At 35.7% G+C, this 22554-nt stretch overlaps 3 protein-coding genes and 1 long non-coding RNA gene across 4 annotated transcripts; 2 read left to right on the top strand and 2 right to left on the bottom strand.

Annotated features, from left to right (window-relative positions):
• Positions 1-732: 732 nt before the first annotated feature.
• LOC140038873 (phospholipase A1-Igamma1, chloroplastic-like) lies at positions 733-2533 on the bottom strand. Its single transcript, XM_072084428.1, has 2 exons — positions 1242-2533; positions 733-1135 (listed from the first exon to the last, which is right to left on the bottom strand). Exons 1-2 carry the CDS (start codon positions 2531-2533, stop codon positions 877-879), a joined length of 1551 nt encoding a protein of 516 aa, XP_071940529.1. The 3' UTR covers positions 733-876.
• On the top strand, positions 1010-3233 carry LOC140038874 (uncharacterized). Its single transcript, XR_011842392.1, has 2 exons — positions 1010-1131; positions 1259-3233. It is a non-coding gene; the product is annotated as an uncharacterized lncRNA (long non-coding RNA).
• A 6334-nt stretch (positions 3234-9567) lies between these two features.
• Positions 9568-12999, top strand: LOC113734217 (putative disease resistance protein At1g50180). Its single transcript, XM_027260619.2, has 2 exons — positions 9568-10724; positions 10993-12999. Exons 1-2 carry the CDS (start codon positions 9683-9685, stop codon positions 12996-12998), a joined length of 3048 nt encoding a protein of 1015 aa, XP_027116420.2. The 5' UTR covers positions 9568-9682; the 3' UTR covers position 12999.
• Positions 13000-18769: 5770 nt separating this feature from the next.
• On the bottom strand, positions 18770-21071 carry LOC140038872 (auxin-responsive protein IAA14-like). Its single transcript, XM_072084427.1, has 5 exons — positions 20659-21071; positions 20125-20351; positions 19718-19853; positions 19193-19254; positions 18770-19023 (listed from the first exon to the last, which is right to left on the bottom strand). The coding sequence occupies exons 1-5, from the start codon at positions 20931-20933 to the stop codon at positions 18986-18988; spliced, it is 738 nt and encodes a 245-aa protein (XP_071940528.1). The 5' UTR covers positions 20934-21071; the 3' UTR covers positions 18770-18985.
• Between the last annotated feature and the right edge of the window lie 1483 nt (positions 21072-22554).

Below are 22554 nucleotides of genomic sequence, written 5' to 3'. Positions count from 1 at the left end.
TCATTTCCTTTCTTTTCTTTTTTACTGAAAGCTAGTAAACAAAAGAAAACTAAATTTTCTCTTCTTTCCCTTTCTTGTTTGTCCAAATCCTCAGCCTCCAAACGAAGCTTAGGAAGCAAGAAGAAAACCAAAAAAGGAATAAATAAACGTTGAGAGAACAACCGAGAAGGCAAGCTTTTTGATCACGTGATAAATCACGTGATTATCAAATGGAAAGGGATGAATAATGGTTTCGACGACGTCGTTCTAGTTATTTTATGTACTAATTTTGTGCTAGTCAAATAGCAATGACCTATAAACGAATCTACGACCATTTCTTTCCGAGGCATTGCTATAGTAGCTAAAGTTGAGACTCAGAAATTAGATATTTCGAATTTAAGTTCTCTTGTCTTGTCCCATTTCTTAAATTATATTCCTCTTCTGTTGGAAAAAAAATTAAAAAAAAAAACTTTTTCTAATGTATCAATAGTGATAGTAATTGTTAACTTTTTGTTTCTTGTTTTTTGACCTTTTCTTGATTTGTTATTTGGTTGATTTGGTCTTATTGTTGTAAGCATTGATTCTGGTTTTGCTCGATTAATAAATAAAATAAATACCCTATGGGGTATGATGTATTAAACACAACAACATTATTGGCTGCCTCAACCAGAAAGTGCCAAAAGAGAATAAAAATAAATTGCTTAGCTGCAACCGATGGAAGCAGCTGAATAAATCAGTACTTACTATATAAAATGGATGAAAAATTATGTGCTTTTCTTATTATTTCCGTGGTTATGGCTACCCGGTGGACTAATTATTCCTTTGTCTCCGTTAGTATTAAATTTCAAGTGGGAAAGGAACCTTGAATAATTATATCAGTGGGGCACTGGTACAAAGCTAATGCCATTGGGCATGACATGCTAGATTCAACTGTTGGAGGTGATGTTGTACATCTTCCGATGGGGTGTGGATCTCAAGATCATGCTGTTCCGGCATAACCCATTGTCCCAAATGATTTTTGAAGAGCATTCTGTTGTTTGTTTCCCACCAATTTGGTGGAATTAGGAAATCCCTCTTCAAGAAGTCTGTTGTTTTGTTCACCAGTGCAATGTCTCTCCCACCTGCAAGCCAAAATCTTCGACCCTTGCCATGGTATCTGTTACATCACACACAGAGAGAGTAGCTGAAGTGTTTTAAGAGAGTTCTTTCCTTTCCTTAATTTTGAAAATAAAAAAGAATTCGGAAATAATTAATGTACTGACCCATCAAGCAAATGCAGCAGGACCTCCAAATTGTGGAAGAACACCAGGTTGCTTTCATCTTTCAGAAAGGGCGAGTTTTCGTGATTCAAGGGCAGCTCCTCACCAACATGAAAATAGCACCATGGTAACCATCCTCCAAGCTGTTGCAGCACTTTTGGTACAAGTTCGTTCAAGAAAATTCCTGGTACCTTAGGCACCTGGTCATGGACGTTAAAAATTCTTAGTATTTTCACCCCTAAACCCTCCAATCGCTCCTTGAATCTTGCATTTCCAACTCTTGGACCAGAGAATGAGAACACGGTCACAGGAATTACTCTTCCGTCTTCCATTACATCTAGACCAATTTCTGCTATATCATAAGCATTCAATGTTGCCAAGGCACTACCAAGACTGTGCCCTGTAATCGTTATGCTTAATTCCTCGCCAGGGTACAGTTCTTTTAATCTCTTCACTTCAGCTAAAACTTGTTCCCGGGCTGAGTACTTGCAATACTGACAATCTACGTTTCTGCCTGCGTAGAGGTCCAAGAATCCTGCCTCTACTTTTATGGTTGGATCGCGGCTAGGAATCGTGTGGTATGTGGTTGGGTTCTGGAAGTCCATCAGATCTGCAATCTTCTCAGCATTTGTCACCGTGCCCCTCCAAGCAATCATTATGTCGCGGCGCCCTAGATATTTCGAGTACTCTTCATTTGACACAGCAACATAGCCAATCCAATTAGCTGAATGGCTCCATCCATCTGGATTCAGAGAGACGTTGAAGAACTTTGGGAAGTTGACATTGTAGGTTGAATAAATATAGCTTGTTACCTCGTAACCACACTTGTTCCAGCCAAGGTTTTCGAAGAACATGCTTGGTTTGACTTTACAGCTTCCGCAGTACTTGGAATATGGATCAAATTCATAGGCATCATAACATGCTTGTGCCATGTCCCCATAGCGCATCAGCTCAGCTCGCAAGAGTGGATCAAGGGGATCAAGCATGCCTGCCCAATCATTTTGACCATGAATTTCTCTCCAGGCATCAGCCAACTTTCTTTTTGGCTCTTTAGTTAGAGCAACTCTTTCTTCATCCCCTTCTTTAGCTTTCATCCTTTCAGAGTCGGAAACTCTGATTGGTGAGTCATTCTTTGGTACCACTTTGGTTGTAACAAGACTTTTTCGTGCACTGCCTCTTCCTACTACCCCAGGAAAAAATGAATTTCTTGACCAATTGCATGGTGTAGTGGAGATGATTGTCTCCTGCTTATGCTCCTTCAATGATAATCTTATCTTTTGAAGAGGGATAGCCATTGATAGACAGTTGGAAACTCTGCCTATAAAACAACGAGTTAAATTGGGAATATTTGATCCACCAGGGGAAGGAGATTTATATGCAGACAGCAATGACCTGTTTGCGGACTTTTCTACTATCTTGATTAAAAATTGACGAGTTCTTTTAGCCAAGTTGATAGTAGAGTAACAATGTGCCTCCTTCCTGGCACTGGGGGAAGTTTTTACTCAGTTTACATTGACATGACTTATTATGTTAGACTTTGATTTTTTCAATAAACTATTGAGTATTGACGGATCAAAGCTCAATCTTATATTTTTCCACACTGATTGAATCTGCCTTGTCTTGACAAATCTTCTGTCTAAGGGTGTTCGGTAGATTGTTGGCTATCAGAGATTTCTCAGAAGAAACTGCTGGTCCCTCTTCAGAAGGACGACTTGAAGACTTGCCAAAAAAACGTGAGGAAGTAATGAAGTTGGCTACTTCAAGAAAGGGTTCTAGCGCATGACAAATCTAAAATGGTTCGGATGCCATTGTCGGACGATGAGATTGCAGATTGGATATGTAATCAAAGTAACTTCTTTTTCAGTTGTCTATTTCTTGATTTCTTGTATACCTGATACCCATGTCAGCCGGTTTGATCTGGATTATTATTACAGGCTGCAGAACAAGTATTATTCTGGTTTTGAGATTAAAAAATATCGAGTAGTTGGAAAGGTATTGTCAAATTGTTTGACCGGTTAATCACAAATTGTTCGATAGACTTCTTTTGTTCATACTGTGTTTTACATGTCCAGAAAATTCTAAGGAGGTCATACATGATGATTGATGTTCATAAACTATACTTGATGACCCAAATTGACTTTAATATTTGCTTCCTTTTCATAGCAACAATAATGAACTTATCACACAAATAGTTCTGCATATTAAACTCTTGAAAAAAAAAAAACATAGCATGTCCTCCTTTTTCTATTAAAATGAAGTTAAGGGCAATCACAGAACCACTATTTTATGGCAATTGGCTCTTTACCATCTATCACCATAGCCATTTTGGTCACATGAATGGTTAAATTAATAGGCTCATACTTGGTCAGATCCGATATTCAAAAATTCAATGATCAAATTGTATCATATCATTTCACTAAATTATATGGCACAAATTAGTTCATTGGATCTTTAAAAATGAGGTCTATCCAAGTTTTGGACAAAGTAATAAGCCACGGCGAATTGCGAATTCAAGCTCGTTTCAATGCATGAGTTTCCTCACTGGAGTTAGAGGTGAAATTGGACATTTCCTTTTTAATACCTAACTCTTGTTAGTAAGGACATTGATTAGTTACTCGTGAAATCTATCCTCAAGTCTCAAGCTTTCCTTTTGCCCTTTTCGCTTGTAAAGCTTACAGCTAGTTTGGGAGAACTGATTTGGAGAGAAAAGAAAGGAGTTAGAAAGAAAGTGGAGGCATCCTTTTGTTTGGAAGTTTTAATAACAAAAGAAAGAAGAAGAAAAGGGTGGGACCTGAAATCCCTCCACAAGCCAAAAAATCTTCCATCCATGCAAGAAAGGGACTTTAGTAACTTTTTTAGTGTACCAGTTTTACCCCTGATATTTGCGATGTGAAATTAAATTATATTAATAAACGAGTTCCAAATTATATTTTACTATTGTAAAATAAAAAATTTTTCCTTCTACTCATCTTCACTCCTAAACAAAGTAAAATCACTTCTTTCTTTTCCGCTCCCAAATCTTCCAAATAATATGAAAGGATATAACAATCTTTTCTCTTCTCTTCTTTTCTTTTTTTTTTTTTGTCAAAAGTTCTCTTCTTTTCTTTTCTAATTACGCAACTTTTTCTCCTTCTCTTATCCATCCTAAACTCCCAAACTAGGCACTAGAGTCTACCTAGCATGTAGAAGCCCAGTTCAGAGGACCTTATTTCTGCACCATGACCCATTCTAGATCCAACGAGCGGCAACATCTAATGGCCTGATGCATTCCGAATTTTGGACTGACAACTGACAGTTCATCTGATTTTCAGTTGTTATTTATTCATGCATTGAGGAATCCATCATCCAAAAAGAAATGGGCCACAAAGGGTCACACTCATGACACTGGCGGCCTTATAATTTGATACGGGGTTGGAGTTGTGAACATGCCCTGGTATTCAGATGGTGTGGGCTTAAGTCCATTATGGGCACAAACGAAGAGCTAGCCCTTAGTCCACATTGTCAAGGTGTAGCTTGCACTAGGGACCCCTACAGTTTTTTATACTAATAGCGTAGAATATATGTCACATGCGCATGAATTAAATTTTAAATTTGAATTCATGTTATGTAGTATGATCAAAATCTGCTTGTGTAAAAAAAATCTTTACACTAGCAGTATCTAAAAAAAAGGTATCAATTTAATAAATTGTGTGTAGTAGCTAGTATCTTGTAATTTATAAATTGTGTATATGATTGGTATTATTGGATTGCTAGTTTGTCAAGTTTTGTAAGAAAAAATATGCTATAATGATTTGATGTATGCAAGATAAAAAGTTGATTAGAAAATGTGTTCATGAAAAATATAAAAAAAAATTTGAAAGAAATTGGCAATCCAAACAAGGTCATAACATTAGCAATATTATACTACATAGCTATGATTTTTTTTAATCTTTTCCTTAGTTTTATTACCCAAATATTTTAGAAAAAATTAACCAACAAAAGTTGATTTAGAGGCCTCAAATAACCAATACTATTCAGCTACGAGGTCTGTGCCACAACTTTAATTGTATTATGCATGTTCAAGGGTTTGGAGAAGCTTACTAAAAGGGACAAAAAAAAAATCGGAGGATTTTCGTTTAATATCATAGTCAACTCAGTGTATCGGAATACGATGGATGGACCATACTTGCGTTTATTGTAGAATATGCATGAATTTTCTTGATCTTTGTAGTATTGTTGTCGAGCTTACCCATACAAATGACATAAAGGAGACACAGTGAGAAAATCATGGCATGGACTTGAAGTCTTGGATCCACCAAAAAGGCATCGTAGCTAGGGCTACAAAATAACAATGAAACCATAATAAGAAAAAAACCAAAATATTAAGGAAGTGTAGTATGCAAGATCCAGCTTGAGTAGTGAAGATTTTCAATATTTTAGGATGCATAAGGTTGTCCATTTTAATTGTATGAAGAAAACTCTCAAGTATTGCTTGAATCTAAGACTGAAGAGAGTCATTAATCTGCCACACAGGTTTAATTACATGTACAAATGAAATACCAGGCCTTAAAAAAAATTGTATAACGTAAGGTGCATTCTTACTTGCCACGCTTCATATTAGTATCAATTTTGTATACCTTTAATATTAGTTTGGTTCGACAATAGTTCAATTTTCATCGATTTCTCTAGGATTCATTGGGTCTCCCATTAGTGTAGATTAAAGTAGATGTAAGAATAGAATAGACCAGTCTAATTTTTTTATAAAAAAAAAATCCCTTGTCAGAGATGAACTTTGTGGAATGCGTCTTCTCGATCATTATGCCCTATCCCTGGAAAATCATCAGTTTCGTTGCATAATTTACTATTCCTGCAGGGAATTGTAAGTGAGGCTTCAAAATAGTCATATCACTCAGTCAGTCACCACCTTCCAAGTTGAGGAACTTTTGTTAAAAAAAAAAAAAAAAAAAAAAAAAACTAAATAAAAATGGGGGTATTATTAGATGCTTTTGTAACTAAAAAACTTTTGTTAACCTTTGTTAGATGCTTTTGTTGCTTCCGGGATCATTCCCATTTTTGTGTCCCTATTCATGCCATCAACTGAGTATTTGCCAACTAGAAATCATACTTTTTATTGGGTTGAATATCTTAGAGTTCACAATCTCTGATCCAAAGAAATAGTACTATTATTATTCTTTTGGAACACTCATTAGTCGGGGGAGAGAGATAGATCTAGTGAGAAATGGCCATCAAAGTCATTAAAGAGTTCAACTTATGGGTATAAACTAATTTCTTGATAAAGAAATGGTATTGACTACCTAATACCAATTAATGCAAGAAACAGTAAAATGTTCCCCCGAATAGAATTCCACTTTCCGCCATTGGCCTTTGGTCTAGTGGTCATCCCAAGTCTTCTTAGCATTGGTGGTGCGGGAGGTCAAGGGTTCAAATCTTTTCTCTCACAAAATTTATCACAATATGTGACGGTATTCATTGACTAGTTTCGATGGAGTTTCTACTCACATCGAGTAGCTAGCTTAGGTTATACGAATTCTATCGTGTCGACAAAAAAAAAAAAAAAGAATAGAATACCACCTCCCAATTATTAACATATAATTGATAGTATAAAAAAAAATTCAATTCCCAATTAATGCACATGGCCTTGTTCCCTCGAGTTTTCGATGGACTTGAAAGATCAATAAATTATGAGAATACACATGACCTCGATAAATAAATAAATAAAAAGAACAAGATATATATATATATATATATAATCTAATACATGATTTGAAGAATCTCATAATGAAGGAAAAATTTAATGAAATTAATGGCTTTCGAGTCTTTTTTGTTTTGTTTTTGAAGGAATAAAACACTCAACAACTATGACAGCAAGGACAAGACAACAAGAAGCAACAGCAAACGGATGATTATTAGTAATAAACAAGCCAGGCAATAGTGATATAGTTTATTGCTTCAACATTTTACGTAGTCAATACATTAGCTTGTTGAGCACGTGTTTGTGCTTAAAACGAGCGTTTCAAGTCAATAGAGGAAAGCAATAGACAAAAAAGTCAATAGAGGAAACGCGCGTTTCAAGTATTGACAAAAAAATAATAAAGTCAATAGAGGAAAGCTAAGAGGGGAACCCAACAATTGATGGAAAGCAAGGCGGGAAGCCATCGATAGTTTTCTGTAGAAGTGGAATCAAAAGTACATCTAAAGCACTGCGATTTTGCACCACCAAAATTTCGTGTATGCAAATGTGTTACAGTTATCAAATACTTTAACTGTCTAGGTTAAAAATCCACCTTGCCCCATTTTCGTTTAAATACCTCGAGGGACAAACAACTTATAGGAAATGACCCTAGACTTTTTTTTTTTGTTTGGAGGCGTGGGTGAGGGGGGGGGGGGGATGGGGTTTTATAGAATATAGAACGAAAATAAAAAACTTTTGTTTGTGTATTATTATAGTATTGTATATGAAAAATTTGTTTTTCAGAAATCCAAATGAAGCCGCTACTCTTAGCTAAATATCTGTCAGCCTCCTCCTCCGAATTAGGTAATTTTAATGGGATAATTGCAAAAACCTCTTTTGAAATATCTGACAGTTGTACTCACCTCTCGTAAGATTTGAAAAATAGCACTAACTTCCCTTGAATTTAAGATTTTGATAGCAATTTTAGCCCATGTTAGAGAAAATGCAAATAAAAAAGTCTTTTGAGAAGTGAGTACATTGACCGGTGACACCATGTTTCTGCAACACTTCCTCCAAAAACCTCTCATCTAAAACTTCCAATTTGGGACAAGGATATTATTCTGTCGATATTTTGAAATTGTGAAGGAATGCTCACAAGATAAGTTTTTGGAGGAAGACCAAAAGTCTATTTCATTTGAAGATTTCAGAAGAATAGTTGTGCCTCATTAATTTGAGTGGGAATTTTGGAACGGAAGCTGAGGTTTTTTAATGGAACCCGTTAGCCACTCATATGTCTTTTTTTTTTAATTTGTTTCCCTACTCACTTAGTGAAGCAGCGTCATTTTCTTTTACTGCTGCTTCCATTACACGTGGTCCATTACAGTCCTCTCATTCCCTTTTATGAGAGGACTGTTTAGGAACGGTCCGCCTGATGACCGTCCCTGCCCCATATCCGTTATAGCAATGTTTGGATGTCAAATTTTTTTAAATAATATTTTACTTGCATCATAAATATATTTCTTAATTTATTTTTTTTATTTTAATCATTTTTTATTATATATATATATATATTATATCATAAAAAGTGTTATAATAATTATTCTAAATAATATTTCCAATGATACTCTATTTTTGCTTTTCCCTTCTCGGCCTTACGGTTTACACCTATGCATTATCTCATTCTTCCTTTTTGGTTTTTTGAAGCATATTCTCTCAGTGTACCTTAGTATGTAAAGTAGTACTATACTTTTCTATTGTTATTTGGGATAATTTTAGAAACCTCTCTTAAGATTTATGATAATTTCATTTATCTCCCTCAAAATTTTAAAAATTATGTATACCTCTCTTATCATTGAAAATGACAATATTCTCTTTAAATATTTTAATGAATTCCTTTGTTTGGTAGGCTTATATTTAGAATGACTTTTAAAATTATTTTTTCACTATTTTTTCTTCTTTTTCTTTTTTTTTTTTTCATTTTTTGCCAATAAAGCTGTAGAACAAGCACTAGTACCTATAGTTTCTATTATAACCGAATATCGAATTAGTGATTTTTTTGGATAAGTTAACTTATATGTAATCTAATGTTTTTGTTGATTTTTGTTTTCTATTTTTTTGGTATTTAAATTAATAATAAATTAAAAATAAATGGCCCAAAATTAGTATTAAATTATGATAATCCTACTAATCAAAAAATTCATACCTCTAAATGAATTATTTCAATATTTTCTTTTCTATCTTATAGATCTAAATCCATAATAAAATACCATCAAAAGTATCCTATTATAGGGATAAAGTTATTATTATAGTTATTTATCAAATAGTAGGTATGGACATGAACATTTTCGCACATTTTTCTTGTAATTATACTAGATAATCTTTAAATTATATAAGAAAATAAATTAAAACTCATTACACAAGGGCATTTTTAGATATATTCATTTAAAAATTTGATCAAGTTAATATTATTTTAAGATTTTGTTATTAAAACTATCAAATCAAGGGAAGTAAATGTAATTTTTTAAACCTTAGGGAAGCTTAGTGAAATTGTCAAAAACCTTAGGGGAAGTTTCTGAAATTATCCCTTGTTATTTTGACTGCCTTGCTCAATCATTTCATCTCATTTAACTACTATTCATAGACAAGTTCTAGTCCGTACAAACCAATCTCATACTTGTATTGCATTGGCTTTGGGCATCCATCATCCAAGATACAGCTTGTAAGAGAGCAAATTGAATTAGAAAAAAAGTGGGTTATTGTTTGTTGCACCAAAATGGGTAGCGAAGCTGTCTCCCTTGCTTTGGGAATGGTGAAGGATTTGTTAGTTGAAGAAGGCAGATTCTTGAGCGGAGTGGCGGATCAAGTCAAGGAAGTTGAAGCAGAATTGAAACGGATGCAATGTTTCTTGAAAGACGCCGACAAAAAACAATTGAATGATTCGACAATCCGTAATTATGTCAGGGAGATCAGGCGTCTTGCTTACAGAACTGAAGATGTCTTGGAGAAGTTTGCCGTTGAAATCGAATCCAGGAGAAGGGGCCACGGCTTCCGCAAGGCTTTCAGAAGATTTGCGTGCCTAATTTCTGAAGGAATATCTCTTCACAGAGTTGGTTCAGAGATAGCTAGCATCAAAACAGGAATCCACAGCCTCACCACGAATCTGGAAACTTATGGCGTCATTGCATTGAGCAGTACTGAAGACGGTCAAAGTTCCAATGCGAGATTGGATCAGAATCAACAGCGGCTGAGACAAACCTATCCCCATCAAGTTGAGGAATATTTTGTTGGGATGAAAGATGATATAAGACAGCTTGTGTCCCTCATCACTGATGAGGGAATTAGATCACATCGAGTTATTTCAGTACATGGGATGGGCGGTCTCGGTAAGACCACTCTTGCCAGGAAGATCTACAAGCACATTGAAGTAGAACGTGCTTTCAAACAGTTTGCTTGGGTTTCGGTTACCCAACAGTGCAATACGATGACCGTCTTCCGAGACATTCTGAAGCAGCTTGTCCCGGACCAGAGGAAGGACAGTGTTGGGAAGATGGATGAGAGGAAATTGGTAGGAGAGCTTTATAAAGTGCAGAAAGAGACAAAAAGCTTTGTTGTTCTTGATGACCTGTGGAAAATTGAGGACTGGGAGTGTCTCAAAGTAGCATTTCCATTTGCAGAGGCGGATAGCAAAATTTTGATTACAACTCGGAACCAGAAACTCGTAGAAGATGAATTCCTCTATCCACTCAACCTTCTGAACGAGGATGAAGGCTGGGAGTTACTTCAAAAGAGAGCTTTTGCCAAAAGAAATGGCGCAGGTTAGCTTTTCTCTAGTGAAGTACATATATCTGACTTGCATTAGTTAAAACAGAATAAAAAGTTTGATACTTATTCCTACAGATTCTATGCCGTTCATACCTGTATGCATTTCTGTTAGCTTTTTTTACTTGGCAAATTTAGATGCATTAGTCTCCAAACCAAGTGGAAATGTTGGGAGAATAGTTACATTTTCACATCCAAAAAAACAAAGGTACATCTTTTTGACAAATTATAGAGACACGTAATTCACACTTTTCTCTCTTGCAGATTGTGAAAGTGATCCACTGTTGGAAGCAGTAGGGAGGGCAATTGTTCGCGAGTGTGGAAACCTACCCTTAGCAATCTCTGCAATTGGAGGAGTTCTGACTCCAAAGACTTCACTCGAGGAGTGGGAGACAGTGAAGAATGATGTGGATTCGTATATAAGGATGAGTGAAGGTGGTAAAGAACAAGGGTATGGAGCCGTGTTGCAGGTGTTGGCTCTGAGTTATGACGAGCTACCCTACCACTTGAAGCCATGTTTTCTTTACCTGGGGCAATTTCGTGAGGATGAGGACATAGATACAGAGATGTTGTATCGAATGTGGACAGCAGAAGGGATGGTCTCATCAGATCATCGCGGAAAAGGAGAAACTCTGACAGATGTAGCTGAAAGGTACTTGTACGAGATGGCTAGTAGGTCAATGCTTCAAGTGAAGTTCGATGAGTTCTCGACATCCAGAAACGTTGAGTCATGCTACCTTCATGATCTGATGAGGGACTTCTGCCTGGCCCGTGGAAAAGAAGTTGAATTTCTCAAGTTGCTTGATTTTCGGGGAGGAAATGATCCCTTGTCGGATTATTCTACAGAGCGCGACGACAGTACTCCTAGATGTTCCATTCACATGGAAGATGGTAAAAAGCATGGTCTGGGTGATGTTGACTCTATGATAAGTAGGGCACTGGAAGCCAGTGGACACCTGCGCTCTTTAACATTAAGTGGTGGCTCTGGATATCCGGAGGTAAGGATCTCATTTCCTCAAGTAATATGTGATTCAAACAAGTTCAAATATGTAAAGGTTCTCAAATTCGAGGGTTATCGTTTCATGGGCAAAGGTTTGCCTAAAGGAATAAAGAAGCTGGTCAATTTGAGGTTCCTCAGTCTGAAGAACAGTGACTTGGAGACACTTCCATCATCCATAGGTCAATTACAGTACCTGGAGACACTTGATATACGAGTCTATGATCCGATTAAGGTGCCTGATGTCTTGTGCAAATTGAAAGGATTGAAGCATCTGTATTTTTCTGTAGTCGTCCGACGACTAAGTTTTCTTGGCTTAAGTAAGCTGGAGACTTTAGTTGACTTTGGAAATGATGTCGGAGACTTGAAACATTTGTCAGGGTTGAATAATCTAAGGTTCCTCCGTGCAATTATGAATATCAGTAAAGAGAAGAACGATCTTCCTCAGATGCTCAATTACTTGAATTCCAACCGACACAAGCTACGGGAGGCTCAATTGGAGATTCGTGCATATGGTGAAGAAGAAGTAGTGCTTCCTTTTCGAGATCTTTTGTCCTGCCATTGTCTCCACCAATTGACCATAATCAGCGGAAGGTGTGAGTTTCAAAAAGTTAAACCACCCCTTTCCCCCTCGAACCTCAGTGAGTTGCTTTTGCTGGGGTGTTCAATTGAAGGAGATCCAATGAGTGTCTTGGGAAATCTTCCAAACTTGAGGAGACTGAGTTTGATGTCTGTGGACTTGGTGGAGAGAAGTGTGATGATTATTGATGAAAATGCTTTTCCAAAACTCGTATCTCTGGAGATCTTTCGTATAAAAAACTTAGAAAAGTGGGTGGTGGCTCAAGGATCCATGCCTAACCTATCTGATCTTGCAATCTCGGGTTGTGAAGAGCTGGAGATGATTCCTGATGGGTTGAGGTTTATTACAACACTGAGAAAGTTGGAAATTAGAATGCCTGAAGAATTCATCGTCCAAAGAATTCATGGGATCGATGGGCGTGGAGGACCGGATCGCGACAAAATCAGTCGCGTCCCCGTGATTAAAATTGAATCTTATGGAAGCATAAAGAATAAGCATCTTATCCAGCCAAGCCAACTGATGACATCTCCAGCGAAGAATCTTCCAGTTCTGTGGATTGCAAGTCTAGCCATCACTGAAGAATCTTTTCTATGTTCTATAAAAGTTAAAACCTATTATTATCATGTACTACTTACTCCTCTAAGGCATTTCTATCAGAAGAAAAATAAATTTGTGAAGCCTTCTAAACTCTAAAGTTCATTAATAATGTCGGTACACAATTGAGCTATTCTTCTGATTCTTTTCTTTTTTTTTTTTTTTTCCTTTTTCATGACATAAGCAAGTGAGCCTGCATTCGACGCTGTCCATCCTTTTTAAAAAGTTGGCTTTAAATAATAGTACAAGGGAAGGCAGTTACCATCCTTAATAAGTAATTCTTCCATAAAAATGGCAAAAAGATAAATAAATAAAAGCTGTTGTAAATTGGTGCAAACATAAACTGTCTAAAATAAAGTCTTCCTCGTATAAGTTGTACTAGGAAACATTGGATCCAGTAGGCCTGCAATATCAACCTTCAGCACGTGAAGTCAATGCGACATTTGAATACTTGATGATAATAATAGAACGTGAGGAGTGACTTCAGCAATTTTGTTAGCAAAAACGAAATGGTTGAAAGAGTTCTGTCGAATTCTCACGTATGCATTTTAACCCAAAAAAAAAAAAAAAAAACTGGTTTGCTGTCTTGTCATTGCTTAATGTGTAATTTCATGGGTTAATTACTATTTATACCGAGTGGTTTTGGTTTTGTCAAACAATCCCCTCACTGTGTTCAATAATGCTCAAATTTTCTTTTCTTTTCTTTTTTTTTTTTTAAAGAGAATCAGTAGTAGTTTTCTACCTACTCTTCTTGATGACTCGGACACGTGACCTGTTATTACAGGTGCAGCGTCTTACCAATTAATTTGTGCTTCCATTGTCTCAATAAAGTTCACTTAATCCACTGTAATATTGCTTTCACGGTATTGACGCAGTTGCATCATGAGATATGAGAATATGAAATATGCTAAAAACATAAAATAATATCTACTTTAACTCTTTATGGTTTCATATTGATCCTAAACCCTTTCTAATTATGAAAGATGATTGTTAGAAGTTTGTCTAATCCTTGACAGTCTTAGCCCGAGTTATATTTATTTTGTTATAAAATTGGCTAGTATAACCTTTTTAATTTTGGTACTAATTATTTCTTATCAATTTACACGATCAATCAAGCCAAAGCCCTGAATTAGTACCCTCTCACAGAAATTTAGAAGCTCTGTCTTTTGTCCTGATACTAATAAGTAACTGGAAGCCCCTCTTTGTATGTCAGATATGCCCGATTTGGACTTGCTCTGCATCAGTCCGAATACCCTGTAATGCATCAACTACGTATAACTCTTACCAGAAAAGCATTTACAGCTACATATGCCAACCGTAACAACACAGTCCAGAAGGGGTAACACCTGATGTATTCGTGGGGCCTTCTTTTAATCCCGTGCCCTTCTTTTCATTAACAAAATAAACACCTTTCCTCTCTACAGTGCTATACAACAATATGACGGTTTTCCAGTAACAGCTCGTAACTAATACTAACACTCCACAGTGAATCACGACATTAAAATAGGAATCAAAGAGCAGTATCACATCAGGGAAGATAGAGCAGTATCACGAACTTGAAAAACTTGCCAAAAAAATGTGTGAAAGTAATGAGGTTGGCTACTTCAAGAAAGGGTTCTAGCGCATGACAAATCTAAAATGGTTCGGATGCCATTGTCAGACGATAAGATTGCAGATTGGTTATGTAATCAAAGTAACTTCTTTTTCAGTTGTCTATTTCTTGATTTCCTCTGTGCATGATACCCATTTCTGCCGGTCTGATCTGGATTATTATTACGGGTTGCAGAACAAGTATTATTCTGGTTTTGAGACAAAAAAATATCAAGTAGTTGGAAAGGCATTGTCAAACTGTTTGACCGGTTAATCACAAAGTTAGCTGAAGTGTACTTGGTTTTCGATAAACTTCTTTTGTTCATACTGCGTTTTACATGTTCAGAAAATTCTAAGGAAGTCATACATGATGATTGATGTTCATAAACTATACTTGATGACCCAAATTGACTTTAATATTTGCTTCCTTTTCATAGCAACAATAATGAACTTATCACACATACATATAGTTCTGCATATTAAACTCTTGAAAAAAAAAAAACATAGCATGTCCTCCTTTTTCTATTGAAATGAAGTTAAGGGCGATCACAGAACCACTATTTTATGGCAATTGGCTCTTTACCATCTATCACCATAGCAATTTTGGTCACATGAATAGTTAAATTAATAGGCTCATACTTGGTGAGATTCGATGTTCAAAGATTCAATGATCAAATTGTATCATACCATTTCACTAAATTTAGTTCATTGGATCTTTAAAAATTAGGACAAAGTAATAAATCACAGCCAATTGCGAATTCCAGCTCATGTCAATGCATGAGTTTCCTCTCTGGAGTTAGAGGTGAAATTGGACATTTCCTTTTTAATACCTAACTCTTGTTAGTAAGGACATTGATTAGGTATTCGTGAAATCTATCCTGAAGTCTCAAGCTTTCCTTTTTCCCATTTCGCTTGTAAAGCTTATAGCTAGTCTGGAGAGAAAAGGAAGGAGTTAGAAAGAAAGTGGAGGTATCCTTTTGTTTGGAAATTTTAATAACAAAAGAAAGAAGGAGAAGAAGGAGGGACCCGAAATCCCTCCACAAGCCAAAAAAATCTTCCATCCATGCAAGAAAAAGGGACTTTATTAACTTTTTCAGTACACCAGTTTTACCCTTAATGTTTGCCATGTGAAATTATATTATATTAATAAACGAGTTCCAAATTATATTATACTATTGTAAAATAAAATCTTTTCTTTTTACACATCTCCATTCCCAATGAAAATAAAATCACTTCTTTCTTTTCTGCTCCCAAATCTTCCAAATAATGTGAAAGGATATAACAATCTTTTCTCTTCTCTTCTTTTGTTTTTCTAATTATCTAACTTTCTCTTCTTCTCTTATCCATCCTAAACTCCCCAAATAGGCACTAGAGTCTACATAGCCTAGCAAGCAGAAGCCCAGTTCAGAGGACCTTTTTTCGGCACCATGACCCATTCTAGATCCAACGAGCATCAACAGCCAATGGCCTGATGCATTCCGAATTTTGGACTGACAAGTGACAGGTCATCTATTTTTCGGTTGTTATACATTCATGCATTGAGGAATCCATCATCCAAAGAGAAATGGGCCAAATAGGTCACACTCATGACACTGGCGGCCTCATAGCTTGATATGGGTTGGACTTGTGAACATGCCCTGGTATGGCTTTTTAGGTATTCGGATGGTGTGTGCTGACGTCCATAATGGGCACAAACGAAGAGTTAGCCCTTAGTCTAAATTGTCAAGGGTAGCTTGCATTCAGTTGCTAATTTACTAGGATTAATTTTTTATGCACTGATGGTGTGTAGTGATTTTTTTATACTAATAGCTTAGAATATATGTCACATGCGCATGATTTAAATTTAAAATTTGAATTCATATTATGTAGTATGATCTAAATCTACTTGTATAAAAAAATCTTTACACTGGTAGTATATTAAAAAAAAGTTATCAATTTAATAAATTGTGTGTAGTAACTGGTATCTTGTAATCTGTAAATTGCGTGTAGTGATTGGTTTGCATTGCTACTTTTTCAAGTTTTGTAAGAAAAAATATACTATTACGATTTGATGTATACAAGATAAAAAGTTGATTTAGAAATATGTTCATGAAAAAAGTAAAAAAAATTTTAAAAAAAATTTACAATCCAAACAAGGTCGTAACATTAGCAATATTATACTACATAGCGATGATTTTTCATCTTTTCCTTAGTTTTATTACCCATATACTTTAGAAAAATTTAACCAACAAAAGTTGATTTAGAGGCTTCAAATAACCAATACTATTCAGCTACGAGGTCTGTGCAACAACTTTAATTGTATTATGCATGTTCAAGGGTTTGGAGAAGCTTACTAAAAGGGACAAAAAAAAAAATCGGAGGATTTTCGTTTAATATTATAGTCAACTCAGTGTATCTGAATACGATGGATGGACCATACTTGCGTTTATTGTAGAATGTGCATGAATTTTCTTGATCTTTGTAGTATTGTTGTCGAGCTTAACCTTAAAAAAGACATAAAGGAGACACAGTGAGAAAATCATGGCATGGACTCGAAGTCTTGGATCCACCAAAAAGGCATCGTAGCTAGGGTTACAAAATGAAAAGAAAGCATAAAAGAAAAAAAAAAATTATATATGGAAGTGTAGTATGCAAGATCCAGCTTGAGTAGTGAAGATTTCAATATTTTAGGATGCATAAGGTTGTCTATTTTAATTGTATGAAGAAAAGTCTAAAGTATTGCTTGAATCCAAGACTGAAGAGAGTCACTAATCTGCCACACAGGTTTAATTACATGTACAAATGAAATACCAGGCCTTAAAAAAAATTGTATAATGTAAGGTACATTCTTACTTGCTAAGCTTCATATTGATATTAGTCTGGTTCAATAGTAGTTTGGTCTCCATCGATTTTTCTAGACTCCATTGCATTTACCTTTTTTTTTTTTTTTTTTGGTTGCCTGCCACGGTATCCAAGGCTTTGCCCTGACTAATCCGTTGGTCGACCCGGGTCGCACACCTGGCTGTGGTGGGTGGCATTTACCTTTAGTGTAGGCTAAAGTAGGAGTAAGAATAGGATCGCGGCGTGTCTGATTAAAAAAAGTTTTAAGAATCCCTTGTCAGATATGAACTTTGTGGAATGTGTCTTCTCATTATGCCCTATCCCAGGAACATCATCAGTTTGCTTGCATAATTTACTATTCCTGCAGGGAATTGTAAGTGAGGCTTCAACATAGTCATATCACTCAGTCACTCATCACCTTCCAAGTTGAGGAACTTTTGTTACACAAAAAAAAAAAAAAAAAAAAACTAAATAAAAGTAAGTAACTTTTGTTATTAGATGCTTTTGTTGCTTCCGGGATCATTCCCATTTTTGTGTCCCTAGCATCATTCATGCCATCAACTATTTGCGAACAAGAAGTCATACTTTATTGGGTTGAACATCTTAGAGTTCACAATCTCTGATCCAAAGAAATAGTAGTATCATTCTTTTGGAACGGTCATTAGTGAGGGGAGAGAGAGAGAGATCCGGTGAGAAATGGCCATCAAAGTCATTAAAGAGTTCAACTTATGGGTATAAACTAATTTCTTGAAAAGGAAATGGTATTGACTACCTAATACCAATTAATGCACCAATTAATGCAAGAAACAGTAAAATGTTCCCCGAATAGAATTCCACTTTCCACTTATTAACATATATATAATTGATAGTATAAAAAAAAAATTCAATTCCCATATATATATATTGGCTTAGGTAGGTTTGGTTGAATTTAATGAAGGGATAAAATTAAATAAAAGAAGTTGTAGAATACGTAGTAGTATATCACAACTAAAAACACAGACACAAATTTGCAGAATGGGGCATGCATGTGCTCCTAACCACCATCACTTGTAGTATACAATTCCAACCCATTAATGGCCGGCCATTCAATCTCTCTCACATTATTTTACCAGCCAGATAGATAAATACACAGTAGATCGATCGATCGATCATCTAAAATACCAAAACGAATGCTAGCATAATCACTGGTTATTATGAAGGACTACCCCATCAACATGCACATGGCCTTGTTCCCTTGAGTTTTCGATGGACTTGAAAGATCAATAAATTATGAGAATACACATGACCTCCATAAATAAATAAAAAGAACAAAAAAAATATATAATCCAATACGTGATTTGAAGAATCTCATAATGAAGGAAAAATTTAATAAAATTGATGGCATTCGAGTCTTTTTTTGTTTTTTTTTTTGAAGGAATAAAACACTCAACAACTATGACAGCAAGGACAAGACAACAAGAAGCAACAGCAAACAGATGATTATTAGTAATAAACAAGCCAGACAATAGTGATATAGTTTATTGCTTCTTGTCCATTACAAATTTCCACAGATCTTTAATATCTATATACTATTAAAAGAAAATTACAGACACTTGATCAAACAACATCCTGCTTCATCTTCATTTAGCTATATGGATTCTTAACTTCAAACAACAAGCTGCTGCAGCAGGCATGCTTCAGCACCTGCTCTTGCATTTCTCCATGGCTCTTGGAGCTGAAATTTCAAAACAACGTACAAAAATTGCTCACTTTTGCTAGCTCTCGTCTCAATAAAATTCAACTTTTTTGGAATATTGAAATTGTTAGTTGTAATTTTTGAGAGCTCAAAATCTTTTAAGTGCAAAGGAAAGATTAATTTGTAATCACGAATTCTGCAAACGTACCGAGTCCAATTGCCTCTGATCCTTTCATGATGCGCAATCGCTTGCACGAATCTACAAACATCCTGCACGATAGTAAGTGAAAATAATTAGCAAACCGTGCTTCTTGCTCGATCATTTGACTAATTTCTTAGAATTGTACGTCTTTTTCAACTTTGCAATTTTGCCAATTTTGCATTCACATGATACTTTTATCCTCAAGTCTTTGTTCAATTTCCTCAAAATTTTTACACGTACTAAACTAAGAAATGCTAAATGCTAATTCAAAATATCCGGTTAAGGGAAAGTGATTCTTGGTATGGAAGAAGATGTGTATTATTTCATGTGCAAAATCTGATATGGACAAAATACAGATAATATTTAGCTAATGAGTCCCAAGTTTGGCAATGCATGATTAACCTGCTTAATCTTAAATCTGGTAAATCCTTGGACATATGTTAACAAAACTTCTCTATCCTGACAGCTCGTGTACATTAATTTGGTTAAGGTTGCATGTGTTAGAGTTCTTAGTAGAGAAGGCAAACTTACTCCCATGGTACATCTCCCACAAGCATCCAGTCCCCATCCTTATCTTCATATGTGGGCACATATTCAGAGCTGTTCAAGAGATCCATTAGCTTGCTTTCATTCATAAAATCGATCATTCCCTGGGGCCCATAATTACCTGCAACCAGAATTTTATAAGGAGTAGTGGAGTTGATTTTTTTTAATTGTTACACTAACATTAAGGCAATCAGAAATGGTTGGCTATAGCATCTAGACGATGATTCAAAGATCCACTTTTGGTGATCTTGAGTATCACCATTTCCCATATTTGGAATTCATGATGGCTACGAACATATATAATCAAGAGAAACCAGGATAATTCCCTATTTTACTACCAAAATTTTTTTTAATGTGGGCTACGGGTTAAAAGTACAAAATTACTCGCTCACCCATGGTGAAGGAGCTGAACATTTTGGCCAAGGCATCAGAGAGTTCTTGGTAGCTCTTGTACATCTTCAAGTCCACCTTACGAAGATAAGGTGCACCATCCATGGAAACTTTGACAAATGCAGCACTGCTTCCAGCCTTCTCAGCAGCAGCCTCCTCAGTGTTGCTCTTCTGAGCCATGATATTCTTCCGAAATGATCGCACTGGTGGCCATCCCACCACTTGTGCCCTGGAACAATTTCAATCCATAAACATTTTATATTTTCATGATTAACCATCCATCTTATTCATGAAAATAATTCTAAAATCATCCAAGATATATAGAAAGACTTTCTATATATACGCATGCCTAAACGATAGCTCGTTGATTAATACATGGCTAATAATTGTTGCTAAAGTAAAATATAAAAGTTTACGTACGGTAGTGTGTGTGACCATGAGTGTGATAGTGTGTATATGATTCCATGCCTAGTGTCAGTAATAGTAACATGCAGATGATGATGGAACAAGGGAAGTATGAGATTTTTAGGACTTACTTGGCTGCCGGAGGCTTTACTGGATCTTTGGTAGCTTCCTTAGCTGGAGCCTTCATCTTTTCCTTCAGATCCACAACAGGCTCGTTAGGTTGAAGGTTGAGCTTGAGATCAACTGTCTCCGAGAAGCCTCTCTTCCCAGTGATCTTCAGGGACTCAGTGTCAGCTCCAGCGCAACCTCCGCCTCCAGGCAGGCCAAGGCATAGCTCAGTTGCTTTGAGGTTCAAGCCACCATGCTCTTCCCCTAGCATGGTGGTCATTTTCCGGGCAACTTCCATTCAAAAATCAATCCCTCTTCAGCTCACTATCCCTTTATTCTTTCTTCTTCTTCTTCCTCCTCTTCCTCTTCCTATTCTTGTCTGCTGAACTTTCAATGATGATAGCAAGAGAAAAGAGAGAAAACTCAATGCAATAATGTAGCAAATAAGGAAACAATGTATAGAGGTTCATGTGCATATATACCAATGGTTGCATAAATTGCTCTATCAGGTTCCCACGGATCGTATATTGACACGTGGAGATCCATGGTATGTTGATCTTTTGGGATCAAGGGCATGTTACTACTACATTTGTTTATGTGCCCAGATTACCAAAAAGCCCTTGCTTTTGCTTTTGTGGGTGAAATTTTTATTTTCATTATGATGTTCTAATGATTTATTTTCTCTTTGTTAGGGTTTATTTTATGGGGGTTGTGATTTTAATATATGTGAAGAACTGGGAATGGCATGATTAAGGGAAGCAAGAAGAGTGATTTGTGGTCCTGCATTAAAGTAACTAGCATGATCGTCTTCTCGCCCAATTACTGAGCTTTCGTTTTCTCTAATCGTATTAATTAGATGAATTAATTTATGCAAACCAAGTAAAAGAATAACAAAATTAAGCATGAATTTGTGGGGAAAAAACTTTTGCTTTTATTGTTGCTTAAACTCTTTCCATGTGTTGTTCCATCAACAATCATAGACCATGAATTTCGGCAAGGTTCTCCCTTTATTAGTACTACTTATTAGCAATGACTTTCCCAATGATGAATGGTTTGTTGGGGAAAAAAAGGGTACGTAGAGGAATTTCGTATAGTTGTTGTTGTTGTTGTTTTTTTTTTTTTAACACTATAATAATGTCATGGTAGAAAAATTTTGGTTTCAAAAGTAGGGAAAGAGTTGCTTAGACGTGAGATATTGTGCCAGATGCTTGCAATTTGAGCTGCAATAATATGAGCAAAAAATAATTTAATTATGTGGCGGCCTAAAGTTGGACATCCCTGTGAACATATTCTCCTCTTTTTCTTTTCTTTTCTTTTCTTTTTTTTTTTCCCCTTTTCAGAATGGCTCGACTTGTACGTATAACTTGTCCAATCAAACAAATCAAAGTCAAAAAAGTATTAAGGAATTATCTAATGCATGTCTATGGGGCTACTCATTAATCCACACAATTTGCAATCTAAACACATAGACTTACCTTTATTGGCATTCGTCATTTAATCAATTCAACACTTTTCTAGAAGTTAGCATCATTGCCCATTTAATGAATGTCACTAAGCACTTGTTAAGCGAACCATGTTAGACCATTAGAGTACTGACATGGTCTGAAATTGTCTCCTCGTCAAATTTCCTCAATTTACTAAAGGTTTTTTTAACAACCGCCTATCAGATACTCGTTAACACAATTAAATTTCATTTAATCTATCATGCATATACATATATTAATAGTTATTATCTTCTCTTATATTTATACACTTTGTTTGATTATTCTTACCATTTCAAAAATTTAACACACGAAATACATCTTAATGAGTGTTTAATAGATATCTGTTAGACAGATCCATTTACTAAATGCACGTCCACTTTTTTATTCTTCGATTTTATTTTGGTTTAATAAAGTATTACTTCCCATGATTTACAT

This window comes from Coffea arabica, chromosome 3e (assembly GCF_036785885.1).
Source record: "Coffea arabica cultivar ET-39 chromosome 3e, Coffea Arabica ET-39 HiFi, whole genome shotgun sequence".
NCBI classification, from domain to species: Eukaryota; Viridiplantae; Streptophyta; class Magnoliopsida; order Gentianales; family Rubiaceae; genus Coffea; species Coffea arabica.
Note: the sequence above shows the minus strand (reverse complement) of the source record. Positions and strands in the feature narration are given on the sequence as shown.

Excerpts from the sequence above, each read along its gene's own strand:
- LOC140038873 (XM_072084428.1), bottom strand. The coding sequence starts at position 2,533 with ATGGCTATCCCTCTTCAAAAGATAAGATTATCATTGAAGGAGCATAAG. Across the intron at positions 1,136-1,241 it reads CTGCTGCATTTGCTTGATGG|ATACCATGGCAAGGGTCGAA; the intron begins GTCAGTACATTA and ends GTGATGTAACAG.
- LOC113734217 (XM_027260619.2), top strand. The coding sequence starts at position 9,683 with ATGGGTAGCGAAGCTGTCTCCCTTGCTTTGGGAATGGTGAAGGATTTG. Across the intron at positions 10,725-10,992 it reads TGCCAAAAGAAATGGCGCAG|ATTGTGAAAGTGATCCACTG; the intron begins GTTAGCTTTTCT and ends TCTCTCTTGCAG.
- LOC140038872 (XM_072084427.1), bottom strand. The coding sequence starts at position 20,933 with ATGGAAGTTGCCCGGAAAATGACCACCATGCTAGGGGAAGAGCATGGT. Across the intron at positions 19,255-19,717 it reads GTGGGAGATGTACCATGGGA|GATGTTTGTAGATTCGTGCA; the intron begins GTAAGTTTGCCT and ends ACTATCGTGCAG. Across the intron at positions 19,024-19,192 it reads ATCAGAGGCAATTGGACTCG|CTCCAAGAGCCATGGAGAAA; the intron begins GTACGTTTGCAG and ends TTGAAATTTCAG.